The sequence below is a fragment of the Eutrema salsugineum genome, unplaced genomic scaffold (assembly GCF_000478725.1).
Source record: "Eutrema salsugineum unplaced genomic scaffold, Eutsalg1_0 scaffold_6, whole genome shotgun sequence".
Classification (NCBI taxonomy): domain Eukaryota; kingdom Viridiplantae; phylum Streptophyta; class Magnoliopsida; order Brassicales; family Brassicaceae; genus Eutrema; species Eutrema salsugineum.
This window is the reverse complement of record NW_006256547.1, coordinates 2,385,751-2,398,036: the sequence shown is the minus strand read 5'-3', so window position 1 is coordinate 2,398,036 and position 12,286 is coordinate 2,385,751. Positions and strand designations below refer to the sequence as shown.

General features: G+C 32.8%; 4 protein-coding genes and 1 non-coding gene across 5 annotated transcripts; 2 read left to right on the top strand and 3 right to left on the bottom strand.

Moving 5' to 3' along the window:
• Positions 1-101: 101 nt before the first annotated feature.
• LOC18013017 lies at positions 102-733 on the bottom strand. Its single transcript, XM_006394423.1, has 2 exons — positions 490-733; positions 102-304 (listed from the first exon to the last, which is right to left on the bottom strand). The coding sequence occupies exons 1-2, from the start codon at positions 731-733 to the stop codon at positions 102-104; spliced, it is 447 nt and encodes a 148-aa protein (XP_006394485.1).
• Positions 734-1,369: 636 nt separating this feature from the next.
• On the top strand, positions 1,370-3,126 carry LOC18012750 (peptide methionine sulfoxide reductase A1). Its single transcript, XM_006394422.2, has 2 exons — positions 1,370-1,826; positions 2,683-3,126. The coding sequence occupies exons 1-2, from the start codon at positions 1,470-1,472 to the stop codon at positions 2,932-2,934; spliced, it is 609 nt and encodes a 202-aa protein (XP_006394484.1). The 5' UTR covers positions 1,370-1,469; the 3' UTR covers positions 2,935-3,126.
• A 3,735-nt stretch (positions 3,127-6,861) lies between these two features.
• Positions 6,862-7,783, top strand: LOC18012749 (cyclin-U4-3). Its single transcript, XM_006394421.2, has 2 exons — positions 6,862-7,316; positions 7,413-7,783. The coding sequence occupies exons 1-2, from the start codon at positions 6,952-6,954 to the stop codon at positions 7,708-7,710; spliced, it is 663 nt and encodes a 220-aa protein (XP_006394483.1). The 5' UTR covers positions 6,862-6,951; the 3' UTR covers positions 7,711-7,783.
• Positions 7,784-7,827: 44 nt separating this feature from the next.
• On the bottom strand, positions 7,828-8,569 carry LOC18012546 (putative glycine-rich cell wall structural protein 1). The gene has a single exon (XM_006394420.2). The coding sequence runs from the start codon at positions 8,504-8,506 to the stop codon at positions 8,081-8,083; it is 426 nt and encodes a 141-aa protein (XP_006394482.1). The 5' UTR covers positions 8,507-8,569; the 3' UTR covers positions 7,828-8,080.
• A 3,361-nt stretch (positions 8,570-11,930) lies between these two features.
• Positions 11,931-12,044, bottom strand: LOC112083779. Its single transcript, XR_002897907.1, has one exon. It is a non-coding gene; the product is annotated as a small nucleolar RNA Z107/R87 (small nucleolar RNA).
• Between the last annotated feature and the right edge of the window lie 242 nt (positions 12,045-12,286).

Genomic DNA, 12,286 nt, shown 5'->3' with positions numbered 1-12,286 from the left:
CAAAAAAAAATCATAGTTATGGTGAAGCGTATACAAATTAAAATAAAAATTAATAAAAAATTTTGCTTTGATTGATCTATATATTATTATTCACTAGTAGACTAGTAGAAGCCTTTAATAAGCTTCCTTGAAGCTCGTCTCTTCCGATTAACATGGTGTGGTTTGTCAGAATCAGCACCGAGTTCTAAGGCGGCGCCCAAGAAACCAGTCTGAGTTCCATCGCTGTCGTTGTCCATGTCTCCTTCGATCGTCAATCCTTCAATCCTAGCCGCAATAGATTCCTCTCTCATCCCAACATCCACATCTGCAATATAATGCTCGATTTTATTTAATAATAGTACTTATCGTTTATTTATAATCTTAATAACAAATATCACATGTACTCTATGTGACTGTACATCTGTGTCGTGGTGGATTAACCTAATACACAGTTCACTAATTGTATGTGTATACATATATACTATTATATATATATATATATATAGAAACCTGGATTTGAGAAGAGCCAAAGGACGAGAGCGCATGCAAGAAGGACAAAAGGAATGATGTGAATAGCGTTTTCTGCGAACTTGGCGCGTGACTTGTCCTTCTTAACCATCTCTTCTGGTGGATTTTTGTAGGAAGGTGGTTCCTCCTCGTCGAGTGGGCCGACCATTGAGCCCATCCACATTCCTTTTGGCGGTGCAGACGAGTAGTCTTCCGTCGCACGGTTCCAACTCGCGGATCTGTACATATCCTTCTTCTTAATTTTTTCAAATATTTTGATTAGTTTGTTACAAAAAAACTCTATAGAAAGTACTTTTTGTGAGATTATTGGTGGTTATGTAAACGAGCTTGATCAGTTATTCTCTGTTAGATGTTTTTAGTATTCGTTAATTCACAATTTTTGTTTTCTTTGAATTAATTAAAAAAAGACCGGATTTGATTGCGAATTTAGAGCCTATGGTTTTGGTAGATATGGAACGAAATTAGGACTTTGTCAAATCGTTCATCAAAATGGTATCTTCCTTCTTTCCATGGTGACGAATGTAATTTCTATCAAATTTTGCAATAATATTTGATTATAAAATGCGGAATATATGTATATATATATACATATATCGATGTTAAAACCGACGTTTTCAGAACGATTTCATTTTTTATATATAGAAGTTTCATAACGCTTCATTGCACTTCCAAAATTACAGTATTTCTTGATTCCAAAAATGGAAAACGGACTTAAATAGATTTTTTCGTGCAATCTAAACTAAAACTGCGATTAAGCCAATTTCCTTGGGTCCAATATCGCTAATTAAAAAGCTGAAGCCCATAAACGCAAATTTTGTTCCACCTATGCAATTAAATAAAAATAAAATAATTAAGGAAATCCGAAATCTTCAGTTACCCAACCCGGAGCATAAGCCGAGGCATCCTCCTCTCCACCTAAATCACTCTCCTCTCTTTCTCTCTCTCTCTCTACGAATTTCGCCATGAACATACTTAACAAGCTCGGTTTGGGGTCTAGTAGACAACCCAACATGGATCCTTCTCCGATCGCACAGGGTCCCGACGACGACGCTCCGGCGCCGGGAAACCAGTTTGCTCAATTCGGCGCCGGTTGCTTCTGGAGCGTCGAATTAGCGTATCAGAGGGTTCCGGGAGTGACTCAGACAGAGGTCGGGTATTCTCAAGGGATCATTCACAATCCGTCTTACGAGGATGTCTGTTCGGGCACCTCGAATCATGCCGAGATTGTTCGGGTTCAGTATGATCCCAAAGAGTGTAGCTATGAATCACTCCTTGATTTGTTCTGGTCTAGGCATGATCCCACCACCTTGAATCGTCAGGTACCAATTTTTCTCTTTTGATCGCCTGATCGTTTTGGGTTTCACTCGTAATTTTGGAGATTGACGAGTATTTCTATGGATTTCTGATGTAATCTATTTTCCTGAAACTTAATATTCTCTAGGATTTGTTTGATTTTTGGATAATTCAATTACTTTTTTTTTCTAATTACATCAAATACTCTGTATTATCATTTAGAACATTTGTCATCCATTTGGAATATGAGGCTGCGAGTTAGAGAAGTAGCCCTAAATAGCTTAATCTTGAATCTTGATTATTGTTGTATTTACGTAATAGATATGGGAGTTCTCTGGTATCTTTCCCGTGTTTTTGCTGGTATAAATTTCGGTTTGATGTTTGAAGCTGAACAGATATACACATATATGTTCTCCATCAATCTTGTGGATATGAACTTGGCCATCATTCTTGTCTATCTTTGGTCACAGAATCGTTGTCACGTGTTAGTTCATTGGTAATTTCCTAGAGAGCACTTAACCAGCTCTTAGTTGAAATATATATGACTTAGTTTGGTAACTCTGCAGATTTCTCTAGACTAGAGCGGCTACCTTGTTTTGTTTTGGACGCGGTTAGTTTCAATGTCTTTGATCTTCTTATGGTCGTTGTTCTTGGAGACAGCTTCATGAGCATAATATTTCTTTCTCTGAAAATGATTCTGACATTCAACGGTACACAACCCGTATACTGAGCGAATATCATGCCTATATCCCTATCTATAACTTCTTAACTTTCATACGCTTACTCGGTTTGAGCATTTCTGTCTTCTGCAAAGCTTATGAGGTTCGATATATATATGGTTTCTCTGTCTTAATGATTTATTTTTAATCCAAAACTGATCAGGGAAACGATGTGGGAACCCAATACCGATCAGGGATATATTTCTACAACCCGGAGCAAGAGAAACTAGCACGCGAGTCACTGGAGCGTCACCAGCAACAAGTGGACAGGAAGATTGTGACAGAGATCTCACCGGCTAAGAAATTCTACCGAGCTGAGGAACATCACCAGCAATACTTGTCTAAAGGAGGGCGGTTCGGTCTCAAGCAATCCACTGCAAAAGGCTGCAACGACCCAATCCGCTGCTACGGGTAAAGCCCTGCTTCGACCCAAAAGCAGAGTACACTTTCACCTATCTATAGACTATAGCTGTTGTGTGTAGAGATTGCAATTCTAGTTGAGAATAAAGAAGCTCAGGCTACGTATGTAACTTGTCTTGTGCAACAAAACTTTGAATGTTCAGATCGTTTAGGTGTAATGGTATTTGTTTGGATGATTCGGTTTTTGCCACTGTTCTCGCTTGGATTGTTCCTCTTTTCCAAACCAAAGTGACTAAATTTAAAATTGATCGAAAACACATTATTTATCCAAAAAAAATTAGAACCCAAAAAAGGCAAACTGTTTTGCTAAAGTAAACTGAGAAGTAAAAAGTTTAAAACCGATAGATTAATTATAACTAAAAATAATATGAATAAAACAATTATAACTAAATAAGCACCGTTCATGCCAAAGATATAAGAATATAATAATCGACGAGGAGTCAAACAAGTGAAAAAGACAGAAGCGACAGTGATCTAATTTTGATAGCAAAAAAATCCTACAAAATCTGCTGCCCTAATAACAAAGGAAAACAATTAGAACTACGTGTTGTTCATTATCTCTGTAACGTGAATAGCACGAATTTAGTTCAGGCTCACATCTCTCTAGATCACGTGGCTTCCCCTCAATCGCCTATAATTCATTTCCATTTCAGTTATATGATTGAAAGTTCATCGGTTTTGTCCCATTCGTCGAACATAAAGACTATCCTATTAAGATACGATAGAAAACTGTATATCTGAAGATTCACGAACGTCAACTAAAAACAACTATCGTGGAAAAAGATGTTTCATATTATATCTTACACGTATTTGAGAATTTACTTTTTAATTGACGATGTTCGTGAATCTTAAATCATATATTTTTTTGAATAGTTTAAAGTTTTGGACTAGAAATTGTACATCTTGCAGTCTTGGAATCAAAGTATGTAATATGATCTCGTTCAACTATGACTCGATAAATAATTGCTGTAAATCAAAGATAAATTGTGCAAGTTTCTAATCTTTTAATTAGTGTATTAACCGTATAAGCAGAGTCGTGCCTGAAATTTCTTTAATTACAAATGAGAAAAAAAAATTAGCCCCTTAAAACTTTTTTAATGCAGCTTAATCTATAAATAATTGGCAAAAAAAAGAAAAAATGACATATACATTTGGGAAGAATTGAACCCAAGCAAACTTTTAACTAAACTTGCTTTCACCTATCACAAACCATTTGGACTAACTCCAATTCTAGAAAATTGACCCCAAAAAAATATTTAATTCCTCCGGCCCTGAAACACATGCTTCATTAGCCTGTGCTTATGCACGGCTCTGCGTATAAGTTCACTGAAATTACTACAGTATTTTCTTAGATTACTAGTAAAAGATTATCTCAATATTTGTGCATACACACACATAACACATTCTAGTAAAGTTTAAGAGAATAGAACAATCTGATGAAAAAAGGATTAATGGGCAATTAGTTTGGTGGCGTAACCAATATACCTCCTAAGGAAAACCAATTCTTAAGTTACTATTATTGTATGTTCTTTCTCAAACACACCCAATAATCATATCCTTCGAATGCCAAAACTTAAGGTTATGAGTTTTATTTTTCTATTTTAGACAAGTTTAGCTGCAGCAAGCAATTTTTTTTAATAATAAAGTAAAAGTACTTGCAATCATTTCATTTTTTTAAGAAACAAAAAATATGCATTTATACCTCACATTCCTTTTACTTGATTAGGACTTCATTGAGGTTTTTTATTAATGATAAAAATGACTTCTTTGTTGCCCTATATCTATTATATTAAAACAGAAGCACATTTAGTACTTGCTTCCAAACACTTCCAAAATTTTTTTTTAAAATACTTTGAGAAACAGATTTAAGATTATCCTAAATTATTGTAATATTATTTAAAAACATATTTTCTTTTTTTATATAAAAAATCCGAAAATTAGATATGAATTTAGATAACTAAAGATTTCCTTAAATATATGTCATATTTAATTTAAAATTCAAACTATTTTGTAATTAAATTTAATTCTAAAAAATAATATTAATTTCAATTATTTTATACTTCTTTAATTATAAGTCAGATTTAATTTAACATTTGAACATTTAAATAATATTTTAGAAAAACAAATATGATTAAGAGAATATCTTATTGTATTTTTTAATCATATTTAATCAGAATAAAATTTCACATATTGAAAACTAATAAATATTAATATTATATGGTAATTTGATGGGGTGGATTAGTTATTTTTTATAATTACAGTTGTATATTCAAAATATGCAAGATATTAAGATAAATATGATTTCAAAATTAGTAAATAATTATATTATATAGTAATATGACAGACGGGTTAGAATTATGGTTTAGTAACTACAGTTTTTCGGATTAATAGAATGAGTGAATTAAAAATATATTTTTATAATAACGGTCTATTTCGATTAATAGAATGATCGAATTAGAATTATGTTTTTATGATCATGTTCATAATATAGTAGGAAAAATTAAAAAATAAATTATATATAAACACAAAAATAAATCTTTGTTATTTATTAAAAAATTATATCTATAAAGAAAACATAAATAATATTATAAATTTTAATTAAAAAAATTTCCTGTGCGGATGCACGGAGTAAAATCAAGTTTTAATTAAAGTTCAACATATAAACACATAAGAAATCTCAGTTGTCGTTGACCAAAAAATAATTTCAATTGTTATTTAAGAATTGTTTCACCGTCAAACATTTAGATAACCGAAACTATAATTAAAAAGAAAATTAATCAAGAAAAGGCAAGCCCTGTACCTACATATATATTTTATTATACGGAGTTTATATCATAAAAGCCCACGTATACGCAGAAAAACACATTCGAATTTAGACCTGTAAAGTGTAAGAAGACACCACACTCTTGTGGTTTCTATGTGTATGTATATGCGTCTATCTTCAAGTTTCAAGTCTTTATTTCCACTAGATTTTTCATTTTTCTTCCTTTTATTCTTCTCAATCTTCTTATATTTTCCCTTGTTTTAGAAGCTAAGTTAGTTAATTACACTTATAATAACCACCAGAAGTTTGTTAAATTAATGTTAATTTTCTGGCCCATAGTTTAAGTTTTAACAATGAGATTATCATAATCACCAGCTATATTGTAATTTAATTTCAAAAGTAATCTTGAGTATCCAAATGACACTAAAATCAAAATCAAACATAGAATGCGTGATTTGTGAACAACCACTTGATAATAATTTTATAGTTGAGAGTTTTCACGTTTGGTAGGGAATATATGTGTCCAAGTTTATGTTTTCGAGGATGTACATGCAGCGTATTTCACAAGAGCAATATAAGAAAAAACGTAGTAGAGATACTGTTAACTAAAATGTGGTTTGTATATTCAAAGAATAGTGTAGACAAAATATTAAATATATCTAGTTTTCAACTTGATAGTAATAGTGAATTTCTAGATTTTTTTGGCGTGTACAACTTACACACATACGGACAGTAACATTAGTACAAACTAATATGGACTATAAATCTTAATTAATTATGATTTTTCTGTTCAAAAAATTAATAGGACTTATGAGATCTTTTAGAAGATGAATAAAAGGTACAATATAATAAAACAAAATTTACCGAAACAGTTACTGTAAATAATTTGTATTACTACATATAGAAATGGTTTTAAAGTTCTAATACAGTTGCAAATAAAAAAGTTATAAACCAAAATAATGATAGAATATATTCAGCTACTTGGGTTTAGAATATGTTAAAAGATTTATAAACCCAAGTAGCTGTATTAATCTATTAATAGAGAGAAGAAAAACAAATCAATGTATATAGTAACTAAATAAAATATGAGTCACGACATTATTTTTAATTCCTTGTATGTATATAAACACTCCAAATGACAGGCAAAAGACAGAAACCAAAACACGTAATGTAATAAAGTATAAACTCGTCAAATAGAGCTCTGTAATCTGTTCTTCCTTTCTTCCAGTTCCATCCACAGAAAATCGAATGGTTGATCAGATTCAGATCCAGACGATGAATCAAGTTCTAGAAGAACCAATGGCGGAGTTCATGCCAAGTGTCATAACGGCAATGTCGTATCTCTTGCAAAGAGTGTCAGAGACCAACGACAGTCTGAGCCAGAAACAGAGGATCTCAGGCTTCCATGCATTAACCAAACCCTCGATCTCAATTAGAAGCTATCTCGAGAGGATCTTCAAGTACGCGAATTGCAGCTGTTCGTGTTACATAGTCGCGTATATATACTTGGATCGGTTCGTGAAGAAGCAGCCATTTTTGCCCATCAATTCCTTTAATGTTCATAGGCTTATAATCACAAGTGTCTTGGTCTCTGCTAAATTCATGGATGACTTGTAAGTAAATGATCCGAGGCTAATTTGTCGAAACTCACTAATTAACAGCTCCTTTAATTCATTTTAAAATATTTTTATTTTCAAAAACAATTTTAGGTGTTACAACAATGGATATTATGCTAAAGTTGGAGGAATCAGCAGAGAAGAGATGAACATGCTTGAGCTTGACTTCTTGTTCGGAATAGGGTTTCAGTTAAACGTCACCGTCTCTACTTTCAATAACTATTGCTCTTTTCTACAGAGAGAGATGGTGATGTTGATGAAGATGAAGTCTCTGTTTTTAGAACCTTCTCTCTCATTCAGAAGCTCTATTAAGACGAAGCTTGTGATGAATCCTCTCGAAGAAGACTCATTATCCACTCATCACAACAAGAAGCAACTCGCTGCTGCTTGATCTTATATTATGCATAGATCAGGTTAATATCACGTTCTGATGTAAACCAATTCAAATCTATCGTTATATTCGAATATAAACCTGGTAAAAACGATACACTTTTCTAACCAGTCGAACTTAATGCAAATCTACAATATTTTGTTTTCTTTCAATTATCTAACACGCGTTTAGAGACATACACATTTAGAGACATAAGCAAAGACGACATTATAGGATATGTCGAGCACATAATCCATATATAAAGAGCATACAAGACAAAGGAAGTTACATTTTAAAAAGGGTACCAAACCTAAGAACCTTAATAGTATTACAAACACTTATAATACCTCCTCCCAAAACCTTTTAGTTGGGAGAAATTACTAGAACTTCATTACGGATGAGACTTACCACCGTGGCTCAAAGTGGTAACTGCACCATTGAAACCACCACCACCGCCACCACCACCACCGGACCGACCATTTCCGCTTCCGTAACCATATCCACCACCACGTGCTCCGCCACCTCCAGAACCATATCCATATCCGCTACCTGATCCGGATCCGGATCCATATCCATATCCAGATCCTCTTCCCCACCCCGTCGGCGATCTACCCGAACCTGACCCGTAACCCCATCCGGATCCTGGAGCAGAGCCCCAACCCCAGTTGTAATCCCAATTGGGCCCATGGCCCGACCCACTTGCGCCAGGGTAGTTTTGGCCTGGTGGCATGTTGCCCCTCGACCATGCGAATGGACGGGAAACCGAAGTCTTCACAGTGATCAAACAGAACAAAACAAACAAGAGCACCTTTATCATTTTCTAATTTTGTTCTTAAGGTCTTATATATATATTTGTTACTTCTAAATCTTGTTTTGCTATGAAGTTATTGTAAGAAAGCTTCTCCCACCATTTATATAGGCAACTACAACATGAAGCGTTATTGAAATGCAACGGTCCATGACTAGTGGGTTTAATAGTGTAAGATGGGCCAGAGTCATCCTTTTATCAACACCAAGCAAAGAAAAAAAAATCCTTTTGAGGAATAACGTAAAATAAAATAAAAAAAGAAGAGAAATACATTCATTGCAATTCTATCTCCTACGCATGTTGTGAGCTATAAACTTCTCTGTTATATAATTTTTTACTTGGGACTTGGCTGACAAGTTATCCTGTAAATAAGCACCACCGCCCTCACAATATAGTAAGAAGATCAAATGATCAATCATGAAGTCACTAGCTAGTCTCACTAGCTATGAACATCTTTTTCAACTTTTTAGTTTGCTTCTAATACCAATTACCATTACCATTATTAGTCAAGAAAAATAAAAAAATTACCAATTACCACACATTAATAGTCAAAGAGTTTATCTTTTATTTTTTTTTCTACTATAGTCGGTACTACAATTATTTTTAAAAAGTCAAAAGAAATGATTAGATATTTGATATTGCTGAGTTTCTTTAAAGTAGAAAATATTATCTTCACGAACCCCTTCGAGATGCGTCTCAACGCCAATCCCACTTAGAAATTATACTAATTACAGCTTGTGATCTTGAAATGTTCAGCAGCATCATCATCATTATTAATTACACCAAAAAGACATCTATAAACACGCATATAGACATCATCACTATTTACTGTTGTAATAGGAATCACTAATTCATCTTTGAAAACTAATATTAGTCGTGCGACCGCAAATTCCAAAATTAATCGTACAATGATGAGCAAATCAGATGAACTGTATTTATTGAAAAGAATATAGAACTCGTGAGTTGTCAAAAAAAAAAAAAAAGAATATAGAACTCGTGATAGAATACGCTTATCATCTAGATAAGATCTTATCAGATGACTAATCAAACTTAATTATAAACCTTCATCTAGCATTTGCTATATCAAATTCAACTGGTCTTAACCTTTTCTAAGACCTTTGTGTTTATTCAGACACTTAAATCGAAACCCAGTCAAGCTTGATCACGTGTGATTCTAATTTTGTTATTACAATAATTTATTTGTCACTTATAATAATAATCATTTAAAATTGTGATTTATTACATATGTACGAGGTCATCATATGACCCTACATTGTACCTGTTTATTTGTACATAAAATTTGTATATGAATGACCAAAATATCGAATATTATTTGCTGTGTGAGCTCACTGTTTTTTGATGGGTCTTTTTGTATGATGATATTATTTCGCAAGTTTTCAACAATAACAAAAAAACCGTCTGTGCATAGAAACTAGAGAGATCTCCTCATAGGCAATATAAACATATATAAGTAAATGACGCGAAAGAAAATAACGAAGTTAAATTAGTTTTTGTAAATTGATTCATAATGTGCAACAAAAAAAATTAATCTAGTAAATGAAACACAAAGAAATTGTTTCAATTTTTTTTTATAACATTAATAGATCTAAGTGTTTTAAAAAAAACACTCAAAAAAGAAAATCTTCTACATTTTCGCTCTATAGTTTTTATATTTTAATTTGACTTAAACTCATATTTATATTCTGTATGTGGTGTGTGTTATGTTTATTTTGCACTAACTAACTGTAAGCGCTCTATTGAGTGTATCCATTCCAAATGTCGTACACAGTTTTTGTTTTGTTTTCCTGCAACGATTTAGATCTGTAGTGCCTACTCGGAGTTATTTGGCTCTAAGAAATATCTAAAGAATCATTTTTGGAATGATGGCAACCTTTAATATATTTTCAACGGTGAAGCGGTCCACACGCACAACTTCCTACGGTGGAGCAACATACCATATGTTATGTCTCTTTTAGGATATGATCGAATATTCATATTCATAAGATATTCGCTATGCATACATATACATGTAAAAGACTACCCCCCAAAAAATATCTGAAAGCTCTCACAATTCACTTCATCGATATTTCGAAAATTCGGAAATAAAAATGAAAATTATAAGTGCTTTTGTATGGATTACATAATAGTTCGACTATAACATTTAGTTTAATGATTTGTATTAATATTGTTTGTTATGATATTGTTTGTTATGTTGTAACTAATTCAAACCTATATAGTGTATGTTATTGAAAAAGAAAAAGATCACATAGTGTTTCTTACAACATTCCTCTAATTTGGTTCAAAATATCTAGAAAATGGATTACGTATATGTGATGTGAATGGATCAATTTTTATAGTGGAGTTAAACAGGGTGGCAATTAAATCCGGACCTATACGGAGCATAGTCCAATCCATGTTATTCCTTACAAAAAATGTCTCCTGAATATGAACTCCGTAGAATTCATATAAATATGCATCCCTATTTCCTAAAAACTAAGTATGGCATTCACTGTCTCGCACGACCGGTTCACATTTTCTTTTATAAACTGTATAGTAAAGCAAAGATTGGAAGACAAAAAAAATTACTGGGAATGAATATTTTTTTATATAGAACGGGAGAGAAATTTAGAAAAAAAAATCATCGAATAAATAGTGACATATTATTTATCAAAGTTATTGCATCATCATTTTAGTTTCGATTTGGTTCACAGGTTCAAACTACTAGTATGTTACAAATTAACAAAATTCTGTGACGCTTAAGTAGTGCCACGTTCTGGGCCCTCACTAATCACTACTATTCCCACCCACTTACTCTATTATTAGTACACTCAACATCATATATGCAAGCATTATAATGTTACATGTATGTATATACGTCCATACAAACGTGTTTGAAACTGTGTATTGGTATGACAAACTACAAGTTTTTTTGTCAACATGTTATCGTTAATATTGAAAAGAACATTAACGTGATTAATAAACCAATATAATGCCCAACACTATATTACGCTAACACAACTGGGTAGTACTTGCCAAACGAAGTAAAACTTGGTTCATTATCCGTCCATGTTCTTCGTAATATTTCACTAATGTTTGATTTTATTTCTATATTCATTCTTGAATAACAAGGAATCGGTACGTTCTTAAAATAGAAGGGATATTCTTATATAGTAATTTTATTTTTTGAGAAATCTTTTATAGTCTATTGTTGGGAAACAAACATTAAGAGATTACTCAGTTGCGGCAACATAAAAAATTATGGTTCGATTCTGCCAGCCAGTTTCTTCAGATCAAAGTCAGAAGAGGGAGCTGCAATCTCATTGTAGTCTCTATATTTCCCCAACACTTATAACCTCAAAATAGAGAAAAAACAATTCCCAGATTATATCGGCAAATCCAAAAACGTGACAGAATAATTTATTTTGGAAGAGAACATCGCTCAGTTCAGCGGGAATCTCGACACGCAAAACTTTTCATGTAAAAATACAAGAAAAATCCTGCATTCCGGTCTGTTGAGCTTGAATATTACGAAGTCATCACCACGATATTCTCTTTCAAAATCAATATATTAAATACAAAGGAAAAGAAAAATTTGGAAAAGACGGTAGGTTATATATATAACCCTAGACTTGGAATGCTTGAGAAAAAATTGGAAAGGACGGTAGCTTATTTATAGGAGGGTTGGCTAGGGTTTCTCCGGAGTTGCCAACTTGCCTATACTCCAACAGCCTCAGTTTTAAAACATTTCGTTTGATTATAAGTTAATTGGGCCAACACATTTAAGTGGGT

Excerpts from the sequence above, each read along its gene's own strand:
- LOC18012750 (XM_006394422.2), top strand. The coding sequence starts at position 1,470 with ATGAACATACTTAACAAGCTCGGTTTGGGGTCTAGTAGACAACCCAAC. Across the intron at positions 1,827-2,682 it reads CCACCACCTTGAATCGTCAG|GGAAACGATGTGGGAACCCA; the intron begins GTACCAATTTTT and ends AAAACTGATCAG.
- LOC18012749 (XM_006394421.2), top strand. The coding sequence starts at position 6,952 with ATGGTTGATCAGATTCAGATCCAGACGATGAATCAAGTTCTAGAAGAA. Across the intron at positions 7,317-7,412 it reads GCTAAATTCATGGATGACTT|GTGTTACAACAATGGATATT; the intron begins GTAAGTAAATGA and ends AAACAATTTTAG.
- LOC18013017 (XM_006394423.1), bottom strand. The coding sequence starts at position 733 with ATGTACAGATCCGCGAGTTGGAACCGTGCGACGGAAGACTACTCGTCT. Across the intron at positions 305-489 it reads TTGGCTCTTCTCAAATCCAG|ATGTGGATGTTGGGATGAGA; the intron begins GTTTCTATATAT and ends ATTATATTGCAG.
- LOC18012546 (XM_006394420.2), bottom strand. The coding sequence starts at position 8,506 with ATGATAAAGGTGCTCTTGTTTGTTTTGTTCTGTTTGATCACTGTGAAG.